Source organism: Aspergillus uvarum, assembly GCF_003184745.1.
Source record: "Aspergillus uvarum CBS 121591 unplaced genomic scaffold BO82scaffold_6, whole genome shotgun sequence".
Taxonomy (NCBI): Eukaryota; Fungi; Ascomycota; class Eurotiomycetes; order Eurotiales; family Aspergillaceae; genus Aspergillus; species Aspergillus uvarum.
Genome location: NW_020291303.1, coordinates 435,133 through 461,103, shown reverse-complemented (window position 1 = coordinate 461,103; position 25,971 = coordinate 435,133). Strand labels below are relative to the sequence as shown.

Below are 25,971 nucleotides of genomic sequence, written 5' to 3'. Positions count from 1 at the left end.
CGAATAGTAGCATCATTCCATGTCAAACCATCATTGGATTCGCCAGAAGAATACGCTCAATATGGCTTTCGACTTCTATGTCTCGGTAGTGTCACGGGTAACGGAAATTACAGACCGGCTAGTTCATGATCTCATTCGATTCCGTGTCAGTCGATTTGCAGTAACACAGTTCGCAGACTATATTCCGATGTAGATAATCCCCAAACCTGAATCACCGAGAAAGAACTATAAAAGTCTCAACGAACCTGGCCTGAGGATCTGGACCATCACGTATCAACCTCAATACGTTCGATCTTTCAAACTATCTAGATTAATTCACCAGATCAACCTAAGCGGCAATGGGGAGCGCCATGATTCCGGCGAACGATTATATCCTCGGAAGGAGCATCACGGACTCCGTTAGGTAACCACTTAGATGTCTCTCTACTTATTATACTCTTGCGATGAAGGTTACACAGACTTGACGGGTGCTGAATATACTACAGATTGGATGCTCAGCATCTTCTGTGGAAATTTCACAAGGGATACGAGCTACATCCTGAGATTCCAGTCCGCAATGACATGAAGATTGCCGACCTTGGCTGCGGCACAGGGTTTGTGACATGACGAATTGCTCAATCTGAATCCTCTACTCACAATATGCACAGAATCTGGCTCCTTGACCTGTCGAGACAGCTGCCGCCCACCGTGCAACTGCATGGCCTCGACAGTAGTGACCAACAGTACCCGCCCTCTGGGCTGTGGGCGAAGAACATGACGTTCAGCGTGATGGACCTGATGTCTGATCTATCACCTTCCTGGGAGGGACAATATGATGTGGTGCATCTGCGGATGTGGGCGAGCAATGTACGCGAAGGCGAGACAGCTACCTTGATCCGCCGGGCCAAGCAACTCCTAAGTAAGCTGAAATGGCCCACTGCTGACCCCAAATCATCGAAATGTCATGCTAATTCGCGCCACACACAGAACCAGGGGGCTACATTCAGTGGGAAGACGCGGACCTGCACAACCAGATCACAGAGGGTCACGTGGCGCAGGAGACCGCTGCGCGGATGAGCGACTTATTTCGGCGGGTCAACCTCAACTACATGTGCGTTCTCCTACCAGAACCACAAGCCTACCAGTGTTGACTTGTTCTTCTAGCTGGGTCTCCGAGCTCCCCGATCGCATGTGTAAAGAGGATTTGGAGATCGTCGAGTCCGACCACGGCCGGTTCGCCCCTCCTCTGATGGACCTGTGCACCCGGACCTACATTCTAGCCCTGCGCGAGTTGACGCAGGGCATTAAAAGAGGACTGTCCGGGGACATCCTGTTGTCAGTTTCCGAGCAAGAGGTTGCTCTTCAGTGCCTTGCGACGCAGCAAAAGGAGAAGATCATTTACAACTGGTCTCCAGTCACGGTGCTGGCTCGGTCTAGGGAGTAATAATCAGGCTTTATGAGGGGGGGGGGGGGGGCGAGGACACCATGTGCCACCTTGTATGTCGATTTCCTTTTTGGTTTCATGTAGGCCAGTCGCTTAGCTTTCTGTGGATGATACTGCGTAACTCAAATTCAAAGTTTCTAGACGGTCAAAGCTTATCCATACAATCATGCACAGATATTGGTAGGTGTGCCAATCTTTCCTGCTTGTGATGTCCTATGGCATGCGGCATTTTTCTTTCGAATGCCAATCGTAGTCAATTTCTTCAGGGGGGACGGAAATCAGTACCTTGCATTCCTCAGCTTCTTCACCAGACGAGATTGACGGGGGCCTCGTGCCGATCCAGACATGCAAGGCCTTATCTCTGACGAATGCATTGTTGAGATGTGTTCCTGCGCGTTGCAGACTGAGCTGCAAGTGCTGCGATGACCTCGCATATGTCTATTGTTATCATTGTGAGTTTCGTATGCGCTAGTTGACCGGCCGAAATGAGTGAGTTCATATGGCACAATAGGTAATCTTATCATTATGTTCTAGCTTCAGGCTCGAACTCGTGATTGTTGTTTTGAGTTGCTGCAGTGGACTGGCGGCCTACGCTATCTCCGGCTGCTAATCGCAAACTTCCCAACTACTACAGCACACGACACTACCTCCCAACTCAATAATACCACATCGTACCTTAACAATCCATTTCTGTTTATCTTTCATGTCCTAGTCAACTGAGAACAGCAATCTCGCGTCTGCCATGGCCCTAGTTCGACTTAGTTCGACCACCCACCAACAAGATGCAGTAAACGGCATACACCTCAATAAGGGATCTATGACTTCCCCTTCTGCAGCTGGATTCTTATCCTATCGCGTTGTACAAATAGGTAAGTGGACAATCGACCTCATACGCCAAAATGTCATTCCAATTGCGATATAGCGTTACAACCATCATACAATTAATCCTCCTTGAAAGGACATCCCTTCGCACTACTCTCCGATCGAGTTTTCTTCTCGACAACCTCCGCCGTCAACTTCATCAATCGATCAGCCAGCTGCATGTCATTCGCCTTGTCGCTGCCCTTTTCCACAATGCACGGCGGACAGATGAACTGCCCGCCCTCCGTCGCGACGGTGGCCGCGTACATGGTCGAGACGGCGCCCTGGAACTGCGTCTTGCGGAAGGGCTTCAGCCCGAGCGACATGCCGTAGCCCAGCAGCGGGAACGCTTCGTGAATATGGACATTCGTCTGCGCCGTGTCCACCACGCCCGGGTGCGTCGCGTTGACGATGATGTTGGGGTGCGTGGATCTGAGGTGCTGGTTCAGCCACTTGGCGTGCAGGAGGTTGGCCAGCTTGCTGCGGCCGTACAGGGCGTTAGGGTCGTATTCGCGGTTCAGCTCCTCGACGGAGGCGAACTCGGTGTCGGCGGGCGCGCTGCTGTGCACGTTCGAGGAGAGGTTGACGATGCGGACCGTGTGGCCGGCGTCGGCCGTCTTCTTCAACGTCGGCAGCAGGTGCGATGTCAGCACGACGTGGCCCATGTGGTTCGTCGCCATGTGCTGGTCGATCCCGTTGGTGGGCGCCAGCTGCCGGCTCATGATCCCCCGCCCCGCGTTGTTGATCAGGATGTCGATCCGGTCCGTCTGCGCGGCGATCTCCCCCGCCACGTGCGCCGTCTGCTCCCAGTCCGACAGGTCGCACTGCAGCCAGATGAAGCGCTTGCGCTTCGCCGGGCCGAACTCCTCTTCTATGGCCGCGAGCGCATCGTCGGCGACCTCCTTGCGGAGCGATGTGACGAACAGCTTGGCGATATTCTTGGATAGGAGGGTGTGGGTGCAGCCGAAGCCGATGCCTGGCCATCTTGGTTAGTACATGATTCTGTTCTCGAAGTGCGAGTTGAAGGAGCCCATCGAGCTTGCTGTACCTTCACTGCCGCCCGTCACAACCGCTACCTTATCACTGAGGTCGGGAACCTCCTCTAAGCTAAACTTGTGCTCGGCGAGCTCGTGGGACGGCCCACCGAAGTTTTCGGCAATTGTGTTCTTGATAGTCTGCATTGTGTGAGCTTGAAGATAGTCTAAGAAAAAAGCATTGGTCCAAGCCCAGGTAAGTCTACGCTGTGGTGTACAATAAGTAGAATTGAGAATTGGTATCGCGGCGATGACGGAGCCAAATGGTGATGTCACATCGAATCAGAGGCGGTGATGCAGCAATGTGGTCATCCGCTTCGTCCAGAGTTTCATTGGCTTACTGGACGTGTTACTTTAAGCTTATTAGTTGATCTGGGACTTGATCCCGGTGATCGATCTAACACCGTATACTTGTGAGTAGAGGGGCCGGTGTTTTTGGGGGGGGGGGGGACAATCCTTGCTCAATCAGGGATTTCTTGGCACATACTCACTCCCGCCGGGAAGGCCTTATTGCGGCTTTCGTGTATGAGCATGTTTTTGACCGCAACTCGAATCCATGCTTTCTGTCTTACCATTAGCATAACACTTGAGATGTCTCGTTCCGGATTTTTATCTCTTACTTGTCACGGGTCATATTTCCGATCTCTATACCGCTTAGAAAGGGGAAGTCTTTCGGCAACACCACATCGGATGTTGTATGCATTACCTATGGTATGTGTATTCATAGCCAATGAGCTAATGATACGGTCATCACAGATCGATGATCTGGCTCTGTGATGTCGGTGATGGTATCGGATTTGCATACATGGTGCATACATGGTGTTTGAAGCTGGGTTGTGCTTGGGTTGAATAGCCGTAGTTACTGGCTACATTGGGGATGATGATGATGATGATGATGATGATGATGATGATGATGATGATGATGATGATGATGATGATGATGATGGATACATAGTATGCCATTACTTGAGATCTTGGTTAAATTTATGTGTGACTGCAGTGTATATGCATCTAGTGTATATCACTGAATTCTATATACTGAACGAAGGATTGAGAAATCCTCATTGCAGAACAAGTGGCATGCACTCCCTTGTACCCATTCATCGAAGCCAAGGACAGGCATAGCCAGCAACATACAACAAAATCACTTGAAACAAACAATCTCCCCATGCAGCATCCCATACCACCCCTGCTCACACGCCACAAACTCCCGCCACCCGTCCACCACCACCGCCAGCTCCTCCCTCGTCGCCAGCCCACTCTCCACCGCCCGGTCCGCGAACCCCGAGCTGTGCGCCCGCTCCGCCATGGAGCCGCCCCAATACTCGCGCTCCTCCGCCGAACTGAAACACCAACTGCCGGTGCTCTTCCGGATCTGCATCTGCGCGAAGCCCGCCTCCTCCGCCCACACGTGGATCCTCGCCCCGGGGTGCGGGTTCCCGCCGCTGCGCTGCGCCAGTGCCCGGGTCAGACGGTCCCAGAGCTCGATCCCGCGGTTCGCAGGGTACCAGGTGTGGATGCTGGATTCGCGGGCGGCGACGATCCCGCCGTTGGGCTTGGCCACGCGGCGCATCTCCCGCAGGGCCTGGACGGGGTCGGCGATGTGCTGGAGGACCTGGTGGACGTGCACGAGGTCGAAGGTGTTGTCGGGGAAGTCCAGGGCGTGGATGTCGCCGACGGCGAAGGTGACGTTGGTGAGACCTTCGGCGGCGGCGAGCTGCCGCGCGGTGGGGAGTGGGTCGGTGAAGGAGTCCAGGCCTGTAACCTGGGCGGTTGGGTGACGGCGGGCTAGGTCGATAGTTATGCTGCCTGGTCCGCAGCCGATGTCCAGGATTTTGAGGTTGGTGGTGGTGGATTGGAGGTGATCGAGGTGGGGGAGGAGGTACGGCGCGGAGTTGGCGAGGGTGCGCCAGTTGTGAGTGCGGAGCACGCTGGGGGTGTGGTTTGTCGAGTAGGTGGAGGTCATTCTTGAGGATAGGTGTGCGCTTTGTAGCTTGAGTCAAATGACCTTAGAAACGTGTGTAGGTTGGGGTGAGAATGGTTACGATGGCAATATATAGGTGCTCAGTCGTGGCTGATCAGTAAGGTGGATCATCCTCGGAGTTCCGAGACAGGGGCGGGGCCCCCGTATGGCCGTCAGCGGTTGATGTGCGTCACGAGATCAACACCCATGAATATGTGTGGTGACTCCGAACAGTAACATCCCAAACTCATCCACAGCCTGCAGCCACCTCTCGATCCTCTCTCTCTGCTCGACTGTTCCCGTACGCGCGGATCGCCACAGCTCTGAGATTTCCAGCATCCCATCCTCCCAGGTCAACAAATGACGGTCATACTCCCGTTCCCACGTCTTCCGGTCGGGCGCCTCCCACAACGATCTGCCCTCTGGAGCAAAAACACCCCCGACTTCGTCGGCTATGAAGTTTGGCAAGAGTTGGTCGGCGTTGTATACGCTGCTGAAGAGGTACATGGCAAAGATGGCACGACGTTTCGAGGCTACCACTATCCACGACTCCCAGTTAGGTCGCGAATGGGATGCTTCGGCCACACAGAATAAGCCATTGCGAGCCGTACGGAAGGCCAGTTCCATGAGTGTGATCATGACTCTGTCGGTGACAGCGGCTGGGGCAGCGGGTCGCGGAGAGAAATATAACATGACGCAGTAGATCAGGTAAGCTTGAAAAGTGGATAGAAGGCTATAGTCGTGTTGACTTGGAAGCTGGAATCCGGATCTGATTAATCTGCGTTACGTACGAACAGACCTCGGCAGGCATACCTCGTTGAACAACCTTTCCATCTCCATTTCGATCATGTTGATGACCATGCCTTCACTCCCTGGAACAGCATTCTCCCACATGCGGACGAGACTGTAGCAGTTGGCCAAGGCCCGTGGCAGATTTTCACCAGACACTTGTGACGGATGAATGATAGGAGGTACTTTGCGGTCCTTCAGCATGAAACGAGGATAGGTGGCCAGAATCCTAGAGATGTACTGTAGTGTAAATGGATGATACACCTTCGGAACCTCGTCTCGCCCCGGTGGTGGGAGAATGTATGGCCGAAGCCAGCGATCTCGGATACTCTCCGCCGCAGAAGCAGGGACTAGGTCGATCTTGGTGAAGTCGACAGGCAGTTGCTGGTCTCTCGTTGACCCCTCCGGTCGATGCCTGCGTTCTCGAATCGACGTAACGCTTCCGGGGCTGCTGTCAGAAACAAGATAAGATGGTAAAGCTATGGGCATAGCAAGCGGTGCAGAGGATTGGAACTCTGCTGTACTCGTCAAATCCGGATTCTCTAAGTCTTCGGTCTGAGTAGTAAGGTGTGAAGTTTCAGGATCCGTGGAGTATTCGCACTTGCGCCCGCGAGACTTGCATTGAGAACAGGTGGGTCTTTCGAGACCGCAACGAATCTTGGACTTGGTACAGCCTTTGCAGGTCCTTTTCCGCGGAGGCGGAGGCGGATGTCGTCGTCTGCTTGATTTGGAGGACCTTGGGCCTGCCATGTTGGTTTTGCGTGGCAATGGTTGTTAGTGCTGTAGCGGCGACGCGGAGTTCCGAAGTGGGTGGGAGACAACCGGAAAGGAACTCCGCGACTCGAGCTACTAGCTGACATCATTGTTTCGGTTCCACAGTCCATCACTTTTGATAGCAGATTTGGAGTGTGATTGTTCCTTCAAAGCTATCTTTCCTTCAATTGCTATCAATTGCTATTGGAAGATCCCGAGGAAGCTTACCAGGTACCAGGTACACTATTCTGGGCTCCAAAAGGCCCCCAAGAACGCGCAATGGCGACGCGTCGTCTTCTCCGAGGCTTGACGCGACATGCCGATAGCCCAAGACTGCTTCTCTTCCCAACACCCCAAATATCACAGCATCGCGCAACAAGCACCCAAGCAAGCGCCATCGTCACACAGTTTCGAAGACAGCTGCACACAAAAACGTCCTCCGAGAAGAGCCTGGACACCACACCATCACCACCACCACCACCATCACCACAAGCACTCCGTCCAATCTCGCACGCCTTTGATCCTGCGAACTCCAAACCACCAGCTCAGTCCTCAACCTCGACTTCTTTCTCGATAATCCGACCGGAGATCTTCGCACGAACTCAAGAGCGCCAGCATGCTAACCCCATCCACCCATCCTCCCACCGTGTCCCATGGCCAACCTCTCTCCCCATCGCTCTCCAGTCCAAACACTGGCGTCAAGCCGAAGCAGCAGCAACTACATACCTGCAAACCATCAGCACCTCCCACTCAACCCCTCTGACCCTCGATACCGCCCGCACAAGAACACTAATCGACACGGCGGTATCCTACACCGTCAACCTCGTCCCGCTAAGCAACATCACCAGGATCCAACTCCTCGCTAAAACCTACGTCCTCCTCTTCCTCCATGACGACGCAGTCGACACGCCAACCCCTGCTCTAAGTATCCCCCCTCGCAGCGCAGTCTCGCACAATCAAGGCTCTACAGCGGATTACCTTGCCTACGATATCCTAGCCAAGGAGGTACTAACAGAGAACCCCCACGAGGGAGCGCGACTGGTCGAAGAGATTATATCCTGGGGATCAGTTACGCAGCGCGAACGACCGAAGAGGTTCGGGTCGTTGGAGGAGTATCTCTCGCATGGATTGGAGGATTTCGGGGCCGACTTGATTCTACAGACCGTCCGGTTCGCGTGCGGGACTTCGATCGAGGATGTTCGGGCGTTAGAGCGGTTGAAAGCGTTGTGCGCGAGGCATTTGTTGCTCACGAACGATCTGTATTCGTATGCGAAGGAGGTCCGGGCGGAAGCGGAGACCGGGGAAGTGGTGCTTAATGCTGTCAGGGTAGTGCGTGGGCTCATGGGCGGGGATGAGTTTGATGACGCTCTAGCTGCGAGGGTATTGAGAGTAGTGATTCGGGATGTAGAAGATAGGATGAGCGCAGAGTGTCTCCGTCTGGAACAGTCGGGACTATTGTCCGCGGCGCAGCTGGTCTATGCGCGAGCGATGGTGGTGGCAGTTGCGGGGAACATGTTCTTCTCCGCGACGAGTCCGCGGTATGCTGGGGCTGTCGCAGGGACGAAGCTGGCGTAGCAGCAGTAACGGCCTAATTTATCGGCTGAGATATTTGAACAACAGAATGTCTCTGGAGCAGTGGAATGGCCCTTCTGGAACCCTCGATGACCTTCCAAGTTGTCACACAAACAACAACCGATCAGAGCATGCCAAGGATGGCTCCCTGCGCTCCCTCTTTCCCCTCACACTATTCCCAGAAAGCGACTAGTTCTTACCCTCCAGCTGCCACTGCCAGCCACCATATTAAATGCCCCATCACTTCCCTACCTTTCTTCTTCTTCTTCTTCTTCCTCCTCCTCTGACCACCCATCCTTCTTGGAGACGAGATCATCTTGCCATTATGTAGGTAGGTAGCATCTCAACCCTCGAAGCAAATCTTCAATGGTACTCGGTAGTGGTATATACCTCCCAGCACCGACAACCAGCACCCCTCGCGAGTTTATTTCCAAAACCCTGCGGGGTGAGTGTCCTTGCTATCTTCCAAAAGTACCAAGATCCAAGCGGGCCTCAATCAAGCATGCTGCTACTTGCGATTCCCCTCGCGGGGTTTGCCCAATGTGGTTGCATCAATGTCGGTATCCTACATTCCCGTACATCCTAGCAGGTTGTGGTGTGAATGAATGTAAAGCTTTTCATAGGGCGCCTAATCTGTAATTTATAGCTGTGTTAGACATACTGGCGTAGGAGCTACCTTAGTCAGGTGAATCTGTTTGGGGACTGTATGTACTCGTGATTTACCTCTGGTACCTCATGCCATGGGTGTTTACTTTGCACGGACCCGCTAACTTTCCCCTCGAAAATACGATGCGCGAGGGCAAGCAAGCAAAAAGCTTCCTGCAGCGGTCGGGCTACAGTGCGGCTTAGACTTCCCGCGTCTGGTAGCCGAGCATGCACGAGGGGATGGGCTGGAATGGCGATCCGCACTGATGGGTGACATTATGCGGTTGATCGGAGTGCAGCTTGCTGCTTCTGGCGAGAGGCAACCATACAACGGTTGATCCTGTGTTTGAGGCACAGTGGATACTCCGGACATGGAGGTTGCTTTTGCTGGGCTGGTGGGCAGCAAAATTTGATCATCCGCTATTTGAGCAACCACTGAAGAAGATCCACAAGGGCATGTGCTCCTCTGCTCAGAAAATGATCTAGGGGCCGAGGAAAGGCAAGACGTTCATGGAATTTCTTGTTCAAACAAATCAATGTACTTTAGTTGTACTGAGTCCATATTACATTTGTCAACCAATTAGATATCCAGGAAAAACTAAGCCAAACCAAAAACCAAACACATTAAGCCACAATCCCGGGCTGAAATCAATCAACGGTGAATAGATATACATGGCCAGCCCATATCTTTTCATGATCGCACTTGTCGATAACCGTTGCACTTGGGTCTTCACAATCGTTTATCCATTGCAGGCTCGGGCCATCTTCGACGGTGCCCCTTACAAGGCAACAGCAATGGCGGCAGCAGCGGCAGCAGCACCGCCGAAGACATAGTTGAAGCGGTCAGAGTTGGCAGCGCCAGTGAAGAGGGTGGAGCTGGCGGAAGCAGAGGGGGTGCTGGAGCTGGAGGGGGTAGCAGAGGCGCTGGCGGAGGTGGGGATCACGGGAGACGAGGTTTGAGCACCAGTGGTAGCAGAGTCGCTCGTGGTCGCAGCGGCAGCGGTGGTCTCGCTCTTCTCAGTGGCGGAAGAAGCAGCGCTGGTGGCGGTCTTGTCACTGGCGGAAGAGGCAGCGGAAGTAGCACTGGAAGCGGTGCCAGAGCTAGTGGCAACATCCTTGTACTCATCGACACCCTTCTGGATGGCATCGGTGATACCAGCCGACAGGGAGCTGGCAAGGCTAGACAGGGAGTCAGGAACCTTGGAAGTGAGGGCGTCAGCCAGGTTCTTGGCAGCAGTGTACTGCTTCTGGAGCTGCTGGTAGACAGTGGCACCAGCACCAGCCGAGACGAACTGGTCCTTCTTCGAGATCAGGTCGTTGACCGCAGTCTGAACGTCCTTGGTCAGGTCCTGGACAGGACCAGGGATTTCAAGAGCATCAGTGGAGCTAAGGTCGTCGCTGCCGGTAACAGTGCTGGTACCCGAGTTGATAGTTGAGACCAAGTCGCTCGAGGCAGACTCGACCTTGGAGGGGTCTCCACCGCTGTAGCTGTTGATGGCAGAGTCAAGCGCTTTGACCTTGGTCTCGATGTCGGCAAGAACGCTGGTCACTGCGGCGACATCACGCTCAACGAGGCTGGGCTCACGGACAACCTTAGTAGGGTTGGCGAAAACACTGGTGGCCAGGCCGAGAGTGAAGAGAACACTGGTGAACTTCATTTTGGCGATGAGAACGACGGTGGATTAGAGTAATAGATATTAGACTGTGTAGGCTAAACGAATGCTCAAGTCCGATTGCTGTAGGAGACAAGCGATCTAAAGAATGTATCGATGCTGGTGGTCATGGAAGCTGCAAGAGTAACCCTCTATATATAGAGAGAAATCCGATGTAAATCCTCACATGTGCACCACGGCACGGGGGCCGAGGCCAATTTCGACCAGGGGAAGGTTTTGCTGCTCCGATGGATCGTGTCATTGCAAGGACCAAGGCTCTCCTCCATGGTTGACCCCAATTTAGGACGAAGAGGGGGTGGTGCCTGGGAAAGCTAGGAAGGATCGTCAGTGTGATGGTCGTTCTGGACCAATGATTTGATGACAGGCCCATGTCCCGTTCTGCGAAGTGGCTACAATCTTGATTGCCTCTTTCTAGGGTGTCTGGCTGGCGGAAGATGGCGGCAGCGGCGATCTGTATTCGGAGGTTAGACAGCTCAAGGATTGGGGATAGAGAATCGCGTACTGCTCGGAGGCTGGAGTAGGACCCCAGCTACTTCAAAGTGGGTAGCATTCAAGTTGTGAGCAGCAATTGATTTGAGTTCAATGGTGGACGAAGCAACAATTAGCGGCCACCAGTGTTGACCCAGCTGGGGATCCACCCCCGGATTCTCATTTGTGTATTTGTGTTGCATTGGCTAAGAGGACCGACCTAAAGACGGAGCGAGTGATACGGTGGTGCATGGCGCAGAAATTTCGCTCAGGGTCTCAGAGTGGGTAAGTTAGTTGATGAAGTCAAGAGTAAGACACCATCAATGCCAGGAATGATGGTAGTGCAAAGTGAGGTGCTCCGTATGAGGAATAGAGTCCAGGACTAAAGTTACCCCGCACCTTCCCTGGCTCAAATTCGGGGCTTTCCGTTGGGTGGATTCAACCAGGGATCTTCCGCTTCTTTCCCTCAATTCGGCAGTACGGCCGAGCCACGGATGGAGACTGGACAGATTCCCATCCATCCCTCCCAAACATCTCTTTGCTTTTGCCTGATTATTGCGTCCAAAGGTCCATCTTACTCCTGAGTGAAAAAGGGCGGCGAAAGAGTGGAAAAGAAGACCGACCTGGAGATCTGCAGGGCCGGAAGCAGTGAAGGCCCGACTTTGCCACTGGGCAGGAGAATGCAGGAGAATCTGAATGCAGTGTCTGTTTCTGTAGTATTCTGCTCACTTCACTTGGCTCAGACTATGGAGGTGCAATGCGGGCCTACTTACTTTAGCTCCAGGTATCAAAAACCCCGCACGGGTCCAAGAAAGACTAGGGATTCTCGGTAGCTTAGACTCTCCGTCCATGTACTGCTCTGTCTACTCTTCGTCCACTACCTCCGAACCACACTCGCTAATCTGGGCAGAGAGTCAGAATTTTTCACAACCTTCTGTACAAGGCGTTCGTCTGCAGACGTTGTTGTCTCACCTTGCCTCATGTACACTTACACGCTACACAAATTGATGCTTGGGACGCACATGTTTGCGTTGGATCCCTGAATAAAAAAACGACTCCTTTTCTGCATCATAACATGAGTGGACATGCTTGACGGGATGGCCAAATGTTGCTTATTTCGGCACAGCCAATGCATTCCTTAAACCAGGTGGCGAGCATGACGTGACATCTGGCCACATGAGTCAATTTATCTTACCATTTGGCACTATGGAGCTTTGGAATGAGACTCGACCACTTGCTGAGCTATGGCAGCACCCCAGAGGTGTCATGTGCACTCCAGGCCCCTGCTTCCTATTCTTGCTGCTTTGGTAATCTTTACAAACAATATGTACAGTACATCCAGGTACAGCCTAGCTACATTTGCATAATCGTAGTGGGCATTCTTAAGCACTTCTTCTAACGGCCCCAAGTACTACGTACTCTACCTTCCTAACGGTATGATATTTCTTCCCGAAGTTCCGTGAGAGCCCGGCTTCTGTTCTTGCACCTATGGAGACTTATGAGCCCCCGTCTTTATTGCAAGCTTTCTATGCCACATACAATTTCTGGTGCCCGCTCTCCACGTCTCCTGCGTCAGGTAAAATTTCCTTTTCATCATTTATCCTAAAAAGCTCCAAGATACTTGTCCAAATCGAGGCAATGTAGCCATATGATGAAACAAGCTTAGTGATCCCGATCTCTGAATCTCAACGGGGTTGGAACAGAGATAAGCTTTGCTGCGGATGCTACGAACGCAGATGCCAAACCACCAAATCTCTGTCGCCGAATATAAATCGCACCCCCAGAAAAGATGTTTTGACTAATAAGTAAGTTTCGAGGAGCCACCGGATCACCAACCCAATTCTCACCTCGTTCGACTTCTGAAATAGTCTGTTCGAATCTATGTTTATCATGATCGACGAGCCTGGCCGGGCCACTTCCCCTGCACCCCACGGGTTCCATATTTTGAGTTCAAGATTCGGTGTTTCAACCCGATTAGATCGACAGTCAAAAAATTTATCTCGCAAACAATCTCCAACTGCTCCAACTTCCAACTGAAGACCTCGTTATACTGCAATCGGCATATGCGCAGTTCGAAAAGTGTTTGACCATCGACGGGTCTGAGACTCAATGAAACGTGAGCTGCGTGAGCATAGTTGCTACATGTCTAGCCTTTGCTTGTGTAACAAATAACATACGCTTCTGCTGCGCCTATTATGGCAATAGAATATTGGATGAGACGGATAGGCTTGTCGTCCTGAATCTTCCGCTGAGCTGAGAGGCATACAGCCATGTTTGCCCTAAGAGGCAGTACGCATTGATATGACCATGATCGCCACACTTAAGAGGTCACTTCGCAGCATCCTCAAAGACGAACCTGCTAGGTTTCGTACAAAATGTGCGTAGTTCGAAACAGAAGAGCGATATCAAGACACGAATGAATATGCTAACAAGGTATGTGATGAACACTGAAGATCATGGCAAAGATGCCTGCAATCATTGTTCAATCTTGACTCAATGCTTACTGGCCTCTAGAGAAATGGGAAACTTATCTACTACGACACTGCACATCAAAATAGCATAGATGCTTGATGCAATGTTTTCTCATCTGATGAGACACCCCATCTCGCCCTGGCAAGTTCGTATACCGCTGTTGAGATCGTTCCAGGCTATCCATGAGACCCCTGTTCGGGCTACCTCATTGCTGGGTCTACATGCCTTCACATCACAGTCAAACTGCCCTGTTGCGCACGATAAGTGAGGTCACTACCGAGTCTTGTCTGGGTAGATCGAAGAGGTAGTTCGACACATGTGTTTGTTTCAGTTCAACGCTGAGTGTATGGCCATTGCAGATGACAGCAATGGGAGACTCTTTGTGTTGCTTCTGCGTAAGGAGCTATAGTACTTGACCCACTCATTATGACATTGTTCTCTTGTCTTAGTAACACGCATTTATTGACAGTCTACTAAACCATGAGCATATATTTAGTTTGACCTTTGGTGTTTTTGCACTATGTAACTGCCATTCACGACCGCCTCAGCGCCTTGTCAGCCCTGGACCCACTTTCTTGTATATCAAAGCGGTCCGTGCGCAGGTACTCAGTGAATCTGCCCTAATGTGTATGATCAGGATAAAGTCAGGAACTGAACATAGGTGACCCCGCGTGAAAAATCATCGAAGATTTCATGTTGCTTCTGCCTAATCCTTTCATAACGATTCAAACAACCTACCTCCCTGTTTGACTATACCTTCCGCCTCTGTTGTTTGTTCATTTTGATCTCCCCATCCATTCTGTGTTTAAACCCACACAAATTCTTTTCTCCAAACATCATCTGAGTTCAGACTTAAACTTCTTTCTTTCAGAGTTTCAAAGAGTAAGGAAGCATCACAACTTCCTGTAACATGGCTGGGACTGGCCAACCGCCACCAGGTCCTGCGAGACCCATGGGATCAGGTAGAGCTCATCGCGGTCGACATCATGTCCCTCCAAATCAGGCTCCTGGCACACAGAGAACCGAGAATCAAGATACAGGACCTCATCACGAGGACCCTAATCGTGGAAACCATCATCGTGGACCAAGACTTATGGTGAGAAGAGTGCAGCGCGGAAATGCTCAAATTCTCCCAGCCGCACCGATTGAGACCAGGTACGAGAATGACAGTGCTGCACTTCAAGTCTTTCTGCTAATGCCTTAGACCTTCTACAAGTTCTAGACTCCAGATAACTAGTCGAATCCTACCTCCACAGACCAAGGAACACTTTACAGCGCCACAGATCAAAGACATTCTTGAGAGGGGGCTGTTCACGATCGAGCGAAGCTCAGATGAACGTAAGGATTTCATCACCAGTCTTGCGACAGAAGAAGGACTTGCTGTTGTTCGACAAATAATTGAGACAGAGCTCGCCAAGACATATAGTGTCCTTGGTCTGATGTTTCACGTTCACGGCGTGCTCTTTCTTCGGCTCATCACGAATGATAGAGTTTTGTCATCCCTTGCGCTCGAACGCCAAGTAGGCACAATATACAACGTGATCTATGGACCAGGTGGCCGTCGTGCTGTCAAATTCTTTACTCATGTGGCAGAACACGTTCTGCGTGTGAGCTCTGAACCAAGCACTGCAAATGAGAGGCCATTGAACAATGACGTGCCTGATTCCGAAGAAACACTGCTGCTTGTTGCAAAAGCTTTTCTTACAACCTTGACCTTGAACCAAGAAGCTGCAATTCAGACTGCTTTCAAGCGTATCGTTGAGAGTCTTTGCAACTGTTACAATGAGGAAGATATCTTCAGCGGCGTTGCTTCTCATAACTTGAGGGGGGTTCATGACAACATCATCAAGCTGAAAGACGTATTGTCCATGGGAGAGTCGCTCAACCGCTCCCCAGTTATCTCTTTTCATCACAATGCTCAACACATGCTACCGAAGGCCAAAGACTTTCAAGTTGACCTACCAGGCGATCTGTCTGCGGATGGGCCTCGACACGACAATGATCACGCCTCCATCCCAAACATCCGCATACTCCCAACGATATCTGAGATCTATTCTCTCGAGAGAGCTGAGTTTCTCCCAGCGAGAGACCCGGTCTTCGATACATTGGATCAACATGAGACAGGTATCCGCCGGCTTCTCGATACCCAGTTCCGCCTGCTGCGTGAGGATACCGCCGGCTTGCTCCGCGACTCGATTCGCGTGATCTTGAAGAACTGGGATGTCCTCGTGCATCAGCCAGACAGGCGCTTGAAGCGAAGAATCCTTCGTAATAGTGACACTACCCCTGTGCGTATCTATCTTGGGGTGAACGTCCGGCAGGTTCGAGCGGGTGGAAAGAAGGGTATTGAAGTCGATCTCGAATTTGACCAGCCTTCAAGACTGAAATCCATGAGCCCAGCCCGACGCAAGCAATGGTGGCAAGCCACCCAAGCCTTGAAAGAGAGCCCAGTGGTTCTTGCTCTAGTCGATGGCGAGGACCAAACGAACGTCTCTATGACTTTCCTTCAAGTTGCTAAAAGAGATCTCAATGTCACCTCTAATCCACCCGCTTCACGAGAAAATGTGCCCAGGCCCGTCAGCGGTCTGGTTGCTAGTGCCACGCGCGCTTCGGTCAGTCTCAGACTGACAAACAATTTTCACGATTCAGAGCTTACAAATGTCTTCAACTTTGCCCGCTTCAAAAACAGCAAAAGGCCGCTTCTATTGGCCGAGTTTCCAGCTGTGCTTTTGAACTCATTCGATGGGGTCTTACAATGCTTGCAAGCTCAGTATGCACGCCCGGAGCATCTGCCGTTTGCAACCTGGATTGTCCCTCGTCCAGATTGGAATGCCAGCAAGCAAACTTTGTCGATTGATACCGTGGAACAATATGTTACCGTGCCCCCGCCAACCTATCTCGACAACCATAAGTCTCTGGATCTATCCTCCCTTTTTGGAGAACCGATTGCGGAAGATAGAACTGATACAAGCAGAAGCAGCGACGACCCTACCCCATCCTTCTCCCTCCAAGACGATCCAGTGTGGGTAGCCGATCAGCTTGCGAACACAACAAGCCTTGATCAGGGTCAGGCGACGGCATTAGTCTGGGCCCTCCGCCGCGAGATCGCACTCATACAAGGACCGCCTGGAACGGGAAAATCCTACGTCGGTATACAGCTTGCCAAGTGCCTGTCAGCAAACCGGGACTTGCTTGACCTTGGTCCGATATTGTGTGTCTGTTACACTCCCCACGCGCTCGATCAATTTTTGCAAGGGCTTCTCGATGCAGGTATCACAAGCATCGTGCGTCTTGGCCCGCGAAGCGCATTCCCACACTTGGAAGCATTATCCATCGATAGCTACAAACAGGCTGATCGAGGGCCGTTCATCCGGGCTTATAACAATGAGCGGTACTCTCACCATGACAAAGTGAAGGAAATCGCTGCGGAACTCGAACAAGTATGTAGATCGATGGAGTCTGGTGGTATGGAGATGACGTTGTGGTTCGTTAAGAAACGCTTCCCATTTGAAGCAGACCGTATCACAGCTGTCGATCCCGACCGAAGTGAGGTTGAGGCCTTCAGGCTCTGGACGCAAGGTGATGATGCTAGCGCTTGGGTGGAGATCGATGGGCCGCGTTCTCCCGAAGAACTCTTGCAGACCGATGTGTGGACACTCTCGCCGGTAGAACGCATGCGCTTGTACGACTTTTGGCATGAGGGAGCACTCGATGAACTTCGGAAGGCCTTCTCGTCCTTGGTGAAAGCATACTACAGGCAGAAGCAGAATTTAACAGCCGTTTATCACGCGGCCGAAGCTCGCATGCTCCAGAGATTCCACGTCATAGGTGTCACGACGACGATGCTGGCGAATCTCTCGTCCCAAATTCGTGGCATTCAGGCTAAAGTGTTGATTTGCGAGGAGGCCGGAGAGATACTCGAATCTCATGTCCTGACCGCATTATTGCCATCGGTGCAGCATGCCATTCTGATTGGAGACCATCTTCAACTCCGTCCACGCATCAGCAACCTCAGACTCTCAATGAGTTATGACCGCGAAGGAGCAAAATATGGCCTCGATGAATCACTGTTCGAGCGACTCGCTAATAGCCATTTTGGAGGTAATGGCGGCGACGAAGGGCAGACGGGAGGGCGTCGATTCCCTGTCACGCAGTTAAATATCCAGCGACGCATGCATCCCTCGGTTGCTCATTTAGTCCGTGAAACGCTCTATCCGAAGTTGCAGGATCATCCTTCCACGACTATATATCCTGCTGTTGCAGGACTCAAGCAGAGACTATTTTGGCTTGACCATCGCAACGCAGAAGATTACAGCGACCCTTCCGATCCCATGCATAGCAAGACTAATACATGGGAAGTCCACATGGTGACATCGCTCGTAAGGCATCTTCTGAGACAAGGAAAGTATGGTCCTGGCGAGATTGCTGTTCTGACACCATACGTCGGACAATTGAGATTGCTTAGGGATGTCCTTGAACAAGAAATGACCCTTATAATTGGTGAGAGAGATGCCGGGGGACTTGGCGAGGCAGAGTGTGCAGAAACGGCCAATGATCCTAGCCGTCGGCTCCAGGGACAACATGTTGTGAGCAAGGGTAGCTTGCTCGACGCTCTGAGACTGTCAACGGTTGACAATTTCCAGGTACGTAAGATCTGTACCACCTTTCACTTTACTTCACTTCACTATATTGCGTACCAAACTAACAAATGAGTTTAACTCAGGGCGAGGAGGCAACCGTTGTTATTGTTTCCCTGGTCCGAAGCAACAGTTTCAGAAATTGTGGTTTCCTCAAATCACCGAACCGCATCAATGTTCTGCTAAGGTAAGCATGTTCGAGATAATCAAATTGATATTGCACGACCGCCACTAATATCTCTGCACCCAGTCGTGCAAAACATGGCATGTACCTCATTGGCGATGCAAACACGGCATCAACAGCGCCGATGTGGTCGGCTGTCATTGACCTGTTTGAAAAGAACAAGAATATTGGACCCTATCTCGAGCTCGACTGCGAGCGCCATCCACACAATATGATGCAGGTCGCGTGTCCCGATGACTTCTCCATCAAGTCCCCGGAAGGTGGTTGCGCGGAGACATGCGGCTTAAGACTAAACTGCGGGCATACGTGCGTGGTTAAATGTCACTCATCCAAACAGCATAAAGCAGTCAAATGCCTGCAAAAGTGCTATAAAATGAGGCGATGCGGCCATCCATGCGCGAGGAAATGCTACGAGCCATGTGGCCCATGTACCGCAGTTGTCTGCAACGTCATGCTACCTTGTGGACATACGATTGACAGCGTTGAATGCTCTCGCATAGCTAAACTAGATACTGTGCAATGCACAGCAGAGCTCGTCGTCAACTCGCCCTGGTGTGATCACAGCTTCAAGGTGCAATGCCACGAGAGGGGGAAACCCATGAAATGCTCTCTTCAGTGTGGTCTGGAACTAGCTTGCGGACATAGCTGTCAGAAGTTATGCTCCTCTTGTCGGGTCCAGAAGAAGGAAGCGATTGTCCTTGATCATGGTAAATGCATCAGTGTCTGTCGCAAGGGCTTCACAAATTGCACGCATTACTGTGATCGTGTATGCCATCCTGCAACGGCATGCTTACCTTGCCGCCGTCCGTGTGAAGTACATTGCAAGCATAGCCGATGCCCCAAGACCTGCAAGGAGCCGTGTCCTCCGTGCGCAGAGCTATGTGACTTTGGCTGCGAGCACCGTGAAGCTTGCAAGCTCCCCTGTGCTGTCCCATGTGAGAATACTCCATGCAATCGACGTTGCGAAAAGAGGATGAAGCCGTGTGGACATCAGTGCCCGGGAATGTGTGGAGAGCCGTGTCCACCTTCGCAAGTTTGTCAAACCTGTGCTCCACTTGAGGTTCTGCAACAGCAGGTTGACCTTTTGGAGTTCAAGACGTACAAAGAGATTGACCTGGACACGTCGCCCCTAATATTCCTTCCTTGCAACCACTTCTACACTGTTGCTTCCCTGGATGGCCTTTTAGGTATGAATGATTACTTCAATATTGATGCGTCTACAGGCGACATTATCAGCACCAAGCCTTCTCATTGGGGGTTGATGCCCGGGTCAGCGCTGAGGGGCTGTCCAGAGTGCCGCCGCCCGCTCCGAGACATAAATCGATACAGTCGAATCTTGAAAAGATTCCTGCTGGACGAGTTTACACGCAAATTCGTCACGTTTGCCAGTGCACAGCATGCCGAACTTGCGGACAAAATTGTCCGCTTCGAGAAGCAAATTGAAGACTTACGGACTGAGTTTCTTCAGTATTGGACCCTCGAGGCTGGTGTCTCGAAAAGCCCCGACCAAGCCAGAGGCGCGGTACAAGCTTATCGAGCTGCCGGTTTAGCCCTGGTCAAACGGGTCAAAGAATTCGTTAAGTCTGTTGCGACCGCGGAACAGCCACTAGGCAAGTTGAACGACATGCTCGCGTCTGCCAATTCCCGACAAAATGAATCTATGAGTGCAAAGTCCTTCGCTGATAAATCCGTCATACAAACCGGTTTCGGCCTGCGTGGGCAGGTCCTCGCCCTTAGACTCGGCTGGGTCGTACTTAGCGATTGGGACCACATTTGCAACAATCGGAACGTGGATTATCGCATCCGAAATATTCTAGTTCAGCTCACAGCCAATCACATAAAATCACTGATTGAAAAGTGTCTTTCGCTGAAGCAGACCACCATGAAGGCCAATCTTCTGCAAGAAAGAGTCGAAGCTGGGATCTACTTTGCTCTGTTTTCCATGCTTTCGTTGACCAACATGCGAGCACTCGGCAAGACTGTCGAGATGGACACCGAGACCAAGACCCGCCAGCGTGCCCAAGACGACCTGGACTTTTGTGAGAGATTGTGCACCAAGTCGCCGAAGCTCTTGGGCTACCTAATGGAAGATGTCAAAGACGCACAGAGGACCATTAACGAGGGGACGTTCTATGCTCTGGTGACTAGTGAGGAGAAACGCCAGGTGTACAGAGCAATGGCGGAGCAGTTCGCAGGCACAGGCCATTGGTACTATTGCCAAAACAATCATCCAGTAAGTATCTCTGCCTTTTCATCGCTGAAGTGCAAACCCACCGTTCTGTACTAGCCACGACGCTGCTAACGTACTCATCTCATAGTTCACTATTGGCGAATGCGGCATGCCCATGGAGGAAGCACGATGCCCCCAGTGCGAGGCCCCAGTTGGAGGGTTGAACCATCAACTCGCCGAAGGTGCCCGTCCGGCCGAGGATATAGACCAAGAGTTTGGCGAGACAGAGCTCACCGAGCAGGACATCAGGGAAGGAATGATAATGGAGGAGCTGAGAGACGAAATGGTGGCTGCCAGAATGGAAGGGAATCTGATCGAGATGTAAATCAGACGACGAAGGAAACACTGAGGATGGGTGACCAGAAAACGACGGTCCTGAGTGATGGGATAGTGGAGTAAATTGCTGCAACATGTGACTTATCTTGGAAGGTAGAATGAATCAACAGTGCTGAGGATTTGTCGTACTGTACTGTACCCCTCCATCCTACATCCACCAACCCACCCACCTCTGAGCTGTCACCTTTCCCCTCCTCCCATGCGGCATTTTTCTTTCTTTCTCTGCCTTTCCCCCACCGTTCAAACATCACACATATCATTGTCGAACGTGAGCATTGGAGCATGCCAGAATTTCTCGCCCGCGCGTACAGCGGGAAAAAAATGTGGCAGCCTTATCATGCGAGGTGGAGCGGAGCCCACCCAGCAGCGGCGAGGGCGAAAAGCAAACTAAACTCGACCGAGAGTGCCTTGCATGCAGCCTGCCTGCACCTGCAGCTTTGTCCCTCCTCCGTTCCACGTTCACCACTGTTTACCCTGTTCACCCTTCCCCTCTTATTCTCAGGTGGGAAAGAATATCGATGATCGCTCCCGAGCTCTGCTTCTGGGCTTTGCATTGCAGCTTCCGACATCCCCGACCAGCAGCTTGGATCGATGTGATACGCGCAGCGGCCGCGGGGATATTATGCAGAATCTGGAGGGGGACTGTGCTGTGCGGGAGGAGCAAGTTGCTACTGCGGTGGGATACGAGGGTAGATGGGTAAGTGTCTCTTACTGCACTGTGGGTGGTCTTTTTGCTGAGGTTGAGGTAGGATGCTAATGTTAACTAAGAACGACTCGAGAATGACTAGGTTTCCTTCCTAGAAAACACCAGAAAGCGAGGAGATGAAGATGCGAGGATACAGGACCTAATGCTACTAGGAGGACTCCATTTTCATTACACTGATACAACCGCGCTGAAGATAGACATGCTTCTTGCGCGGCCAGAAATCTCCCAACTATCCAATACGAACTCCTCCCTGTCCTCCATCCCCCAACCACCATTCACACCTGCTTGCCTTCAACTCGACGATCACATTCGAGCTCTTGCTCATCGCAGACAACCGCCCGGCCTCTCACGGCCCATACACGATGCAGCAGCAACCAGTCCCTTGGGCATTTCGACATGCAGCATACAGCTCTACCACCCGATAAGACTCTACCTATTTGTCTACCTACCCACCTACCCCGCGGTCCGCATATGAAAATTCAATTCCCTCACCGCGATAGGGCTGACGGAGCTCCAACCTTGATTGACCACCAGCTACTCTGCTAGGAAGGATACCCGCACGAGCTTCCCAGTCACCGTGGGCCCAACCGTGTTTCCGCGCGTGCAGATGCTGTATGCTTGCTTGCTGTACGCTGTATGCTGAAATGCCCAAACTGGATCCTGCCACACAAGAAGGCAAGCAGCTCTCTGCACATGCAGTCGAACTCTGACACCTCACCCTCTACCCCCAAGGCAATTGGGTAATGAGCATCTCGAAGACGTTGAGGTAGAATGAATCACACTCACTATCCAAGCTACAAAAGAAGAGACCAGGCGAAAGAAAGGATATAAACCCCCTCGAGCACCCAGCTAGACCTCCTCTTCCTTCCCAAGCCAGCCAGCCAACGGAGCATTCAGCAGCTTCTTCATTCCAAACCATCGCAAACCCGGAACAACATCATTCAAAATGGCCCAGGACCCTAAGGTGAACAGAATAGCCCTTCCTCATTTCTAGATACCCTCGGCATCGAAACAAGACAAGACAAGCTGACGACACCGGTGAAATAGAACCTCTACTACTCCCTGGACTGGTTCCAGCAGATGAAGAAACAGTACGACGAAGCGGTAAGTTTTCGGTAGTACCCGGTGCCACGCGGACTTTGGACACTGATTATGTGCCTGCTTCACCTAGTCCTCCGACCGTTGCCGTGAGTCTTGGACCCTTCCGCTTTATCCGTCTTTGGTGCACACCGGAAAGGAGGCTGGCTAACCACAACTCCAGTGGGCATGTCTTTCGACGAGGCCGCCAGCCACATCTCCAAGGATGGCCTTTCCATGACCGTCGATGAGGTTAAGGAGTTCGACGAGAACCACGACGGCAGCATCAACTTTGAGGGTGAGTGCTTCTCTTCCTTGTGTACTCGAGCTCTTTCAGCCAGGTACAGAGCTAACAGCTGATGGATACAAAGAGTACCTCACCATGCGCTTCAAGTACGACGCCCAGCGCCAGGGAAACATGCGCGGCCGTTTTCTCGCATAAGCGTACAGATCATGAAACGCAAATGCACATACAACGCTGGAAGGGTGGAAGGGATCGAGATTCTGGTCCCTTATATACATAAACAAGACCCCAGCAGCATGATAATGACAAGATAATGAATCAACTCTAACCCTCTCTTCCCTCCATCGTCTGCCAAGCCCGGGAGAAAGTCTAGGAATATAAACCCATAGGCACCCACCCCAATATAGACAAGAGACTGCGCATAATCCCCAAAGGACCTCCGACTCTCAGAGAGAGAAAAAAGCACCCCCACCTCAGCCCCTCCTCTCCAGCCCAACCAATAGGCTAAGGATATAGAGTCCGGCCCCTAAGCCGGGATACGCAGCACCGCCCTCCCCTTCACCGCAAACCGTCCCAACAAACCCGCCACCTCATTGATCGCCTCTAGATCGAACACCGTCACATGGGTGACCACCTTCCCCGCCGCCGCCATCCGCAGCAGCGCCTGCATCTCGTCCTCGGTGCCCACGGCACTGCCCACGATCCGGTACCCGCGGTCCACGCACATCAGCGGCGAGATGGGGAGGTGATAGTCCGGCCGGGGCAGGCCCACGCAGACCAAGGTGCCGACGGGCCGGAGGAACTCCACGCTCTGCTCGTAGGCCTTTTCGAGGCCGACGACCACGATCACGGCGTGGGCGCCGATGCCGTCGGCCAGGGATTGGATTTGGGTTGTGGGCTGAAGTTGGATTGTTAGTTTTATGACGACAAGAATAATAGAAGGGGGTGGGGAGGTAAGATTTCATACGTCGTCGCTGAAATCAACAAATGCCTCTGCGCCGGATTGCATGCAGAAGTCTCGTTTAGATTCGCTGTAAGATTGTTAGCTGGGATTGATTGTTCGGCTGGAGGTCAGAGACTTGACTTGCCTATCCACAGCAATGATTCTGTAGCCCATTTCCTTGCCGATTTGGATTCCTCTATCCCACCCGAGCATTTAGTACACCATGTATACTGGATTGGAGGGAAGAGCACGGGGAGGGATACAGATGACCAAGCCCCCCGCCGGCACCCATGATCACCACCCAATCGCCCTTGTCGCAGTACTTGTCTAGCTTGTTCAATGCGCCGTACATGGTGAGACCAGCTGGTGGTAGACCCATTAGAAATAGATCAAGCATGTAGACGAAAGGAGGGAAAGAATCATACCACACAGCAACGGGGCAACAGTCTCCGGCTCTAAGTTCTCCGGAATCGGCGACACGAAGTCTGCCGGTGAGACGACGTATTCTACAAAAAAGGTGGGTCAGATTCGCCCAGGTAATATAAGCAGGAAGGAATAGGCTCACGCTGAAACGTCCCTGGCACACTCTGAACCATACATCGTCAGTCAGTTTGTAAAAGTTTACCCAAAGAAACAAAGGCAATATATCATGATTACACACCCTCCCCGAGTTCCTCTGATTCGGACAGTTGGTATACTGGACCTTGCACGTCGGACAATCCTTGCAACTACTCCATAACCATCTAGAAAGCAACAACAAGAAGGGTTAGCATATATACCAAGCACCTTGACTCCCTCAACCAGCAAGCCAAAGGTAAAGGACACGAGACAAAGGGTACAGACTTGATACCAACCCGCATCCCCAACATGTCCCTCGGAGCATTCGGACCGACTAGAGCCCAGTACATACGGTCAGCCAACCACCTCTCACCTCGCACACGATACAACAACAACAACAACAACAACAAGGAGAAGAAGAAGAAGAAGAAGAAGAAGAAGAAGAAGAAAGCATACGCTTCACCACCCTCCCCACCCCCTCATGCCCAACCACATTAACACTCATCGGCAACTCCCCGTAAATGCAATGCAGATCTGAGTGGCTACCGCGTTTCAATGGATGTCAGTCTCTGGCTCAAGGCAAGACAGTGAGGAGAAAGGAGACGAACGCACCAGAAACCAGTACACTCCAACTTGACCAACACCTCTCCTCCCACCGGCTCGGGGACGGGCACATCATGCCGCAATTCCAGTTGCGCGTGCGGGCGCGGATTCTCGATCCATGCGGCGGTTTGTGTTCTGGGGATGGGGGTCATGTTTTCTTGGTTGCTGACGATGAGAGGGGAGATCTTGGCGGGGGATGGTGTAGTGATAAGTATAGAGCAGGAAAAAGGGGAGTAGAGGTACAAGATATCTCATGATGGCAGCTTCGGTTTTGGTTCTGCGGGGGGGAGATAAGAACGGACGGATCGAACTCGGCAATCGCGATCCCGATGCTGGCTGCCGATGGCGGAGATACGGATGTGGGGGTGAAGAAGTGGGGTATATCCGGAGAGGGGGGGTTCCTCAGGACTGATCGATCGGATCCCTGTTCTTATGCTTGGGTAGGGGAGATTCAATTAATGATGATTCTGCAGCATAGTATGGGCTCGATGGTGAATATGCGGAAACATTCCGAGGGGAATAGTAGTCTGAACAAGGTGGTGACTCCAGAGACTACCGCAGACTGAATCCTGAGTCAATCAATCATTGGCATAAAAGCAAGCGTAACAAATGAATACTTGATATCTGCTCTGAATCATATCTCAAGATATTATGACCCCAGATTCTGAGACATACCTGGTAGCGTAGATATTCTTAGTGCCACAATAAGCACTAACCAGATGAGCCTACACTTAACCCCTGCTCGGCCATCCAATCTTCGGACAAAGCTATATCACTGATACTATATAGCTTCTCCCCCA

At 51.9% G+C, this 25,971-nt stretch overlaps 10 protein-coding genes across 10 annotated transcripts; 4 read left to right on the top strand and 6 right to left on the bottom strand.

Moving 5' to 3' along the window:
• Positions 1–350: 350 nt before the first annotated feature.
• Positions 351–1,423, top strand: BO82DRAFT_380740 (class I SAM-dependent methyltransferase; the record flags this gene model as incomplete). Its single annotated transcript, XM_025637784.1, has 5 exons — positions 351–403; positions 486–593; positions 648–898; positions 967–1,090; positions 1,144–1,423. The coding sequence occupies 5 exons, from the start codon at positions 351–353 to the stop codon at positions 1,421–1,423; spliced, it is 816 nt and encodes a 271-aa protein (XP_025495848.1).
• Positions 1,424–2,101: 678 nt separating this feature from the next.
• On the bottom strand, positions 2,102–3,528 carry BO82DRAFT_429147 (retinol dehydrogenase 12). Its single transcript, XM_025640507.1, has 2 exons — positions 3,333–3,528; positions 2,102–3,260 (listed from the first exon to the last, which is right to left on the bottom strand). Exons 1-2 carry the CDS (start codon positions 3,463–3,465, stop codon positions 2,365–2,367), a joined length of 1,029 nt encoding a protein of 342 aa, XP_025495847.1. The 5' UTR covers positions 3,466–3,528; the 3' UTR covers positions 2,102–2,364.
• Positions 3,529–3,860: 332 nt separating this feature from the next.
• On the bottom strand, positions 3,861–4,304 carry BO82DRAFT_350974 (uncharacterized protein). Its single transcript, XM_025634294.1, has 2 exons — positions 4,075–4,304; positions 3,861–4,013 (listed from the first exon to the last, which is right to left on the bottom strand). Exons 1-2 carry the CDS (start codon positions 4,279–4,281, stop codon positions 3,942–3,944), a joined length of 279 nt encoding a protein of 92 aa, XP_025495846.1. The 5' UTR covers positions 4,282–4,304; the 3' UTR covers positions 3,861–3,941.
• On the bottom strand, positions 4,280–5,510 carry BO82DRAFT_165093 (class I SAM-dependent methyltransferase). The gene has a single exon (XM_025630291.1). It carries the CDS (start codon positions 5,282–5,284, stop codon positions 4,463–4,465), a length of 822 nt encoding a protein of 273 aa, XP_025495845.1. The 5' UTR covers positions 5,285–5,510; the 3' UTR covers positions 4,280–4,462.
• On the bottom strand, positions 5,480–6,820 carry BO82DRAFT_327355 (Zn(II)2Cys6 transcription factor domain-containing protein; the record flags this gene model as incomplete). The annotated part of the gene is made up of 2 exons (XM_025632958.1): positions 5,480–6,037; positions 6,095–6,820. 2 exons carry the CDS (start codon positions 6,818–6,820, stop codon positions 5,480–5,482), a joined length of 1,284 nt encoding a protein of 427 aa, XP_025495844.1.
• A 277-nt stretch (positions 6,821–7,097) lies between these two features.
• Positions 7,098–8,427, top strand: BO82DRAFT_350971 (uncharacterized protein). Its single transcript, XM_025634293.1, has one exon. The coding sequence runs from the start codon at positions 7,103–7,105 to the stop codon at positions 8,396–8,398; it is 1,296 nt and encodes a 431-aa protein (XP_025495843.1). The 5' UTR covers positions 7,098–7,102; the 3' UTR covers positions 8,399–8,427.
• A 1,189-nt stretch (positions 8,428–9,616) lies between these two features.
• BO82DRAFT_164960 (cell wall mannoprotein 1 family protein) lies at positions 9,617–10,942 on the bottom strand. The gene has a single exon (XM_025630290.1). It carries the CDS (start codon positions 10,696–10,698, stop codon positions 9,820–9,822), a length of 879 nt encoding a protein of 292 aa, XP_025495842.1. The 5' UTR covers positions 10,699–10,942; the 3' UTR covers positions 9,617–9,819.
• Positions 10,943–14,673: 3,731 nt separating this feature from the next.
• Positions 14,674–21,029, top strand: BO82DRAFT_422553 (P-loop containing nucleoside triphosphate hydrolase protein; the record flags this gene model as incomplete). The annotated part of the gene is made up of 4 exons (XM_025640210.1): positions 14,674–18,296; positions 18,377–18,477; positions 18,541–20,707; positions 20,793–21,029. The coding sequence occupies exons 1-4, from the start codon at positions 15,093–15,095 to the stop codon at positions 21,027–21,029; spliced, it is 5,709 nt and encodes a 1,902-aa protein (XP_025495841.1). The 5' UTR covers positions 14,674–15,092.
• A 1,887-nt stretch (positions 21,030–22,916) lies between these two features.
• Positions 22,917–23,277, top strand: BO82DRAFT_350964 (uncharacterized protein). The gene is made up of 3 exons (XM_025634292.1): positions 22,917–22,933; positions 23,008–23,121; positions 23,195–23,277. Exons 2-3 carry the CDS (start codon positions 23,013–23,015, stop codon positions 23,263–23,265), a joined length of 180 nt encoding a protein of 59 aa, XP_025495840.1. The 5' UTR covers positions 22,917–22,933; positions 23,008–23,012; the 3' UTR covers positions 23,266–23,277.
• Positions 23,278–23,493: 216 nt separating this feature from the next.
• On the bottom strand, positions 23,494–25,476 carry BO82DRAFT_380736 (zinc-dependent alcohol dehydrogenase). The gene is made up of 9 exons (XM_025637783.1): positions 25,181–25,476; positions 25,025–25,110; positions 24,854–24,902; positions 24,668–24,753; positions 24,436–24,495; positions 24,274–24,373; positions 24,156–24,206; positions 24,035–24,098; positions 23,494–23,965 (listed from the first exon to the last, which is right to left on the bottom strand). The coding sequence occupies exons 1-9, from the start codon at positions 25,321–25,323 to the stop codon at positions 23,594–23,596; spliced, it is 1,011 nt and encodes a 336-aa protein (XP_025495839.1). The 5' UTR covers positions 25,324–25,476; the 3' UTR covers positions 23,494–23,593.
• Positions 25,477–25,971: the final 495 nt, after the last annotated feature.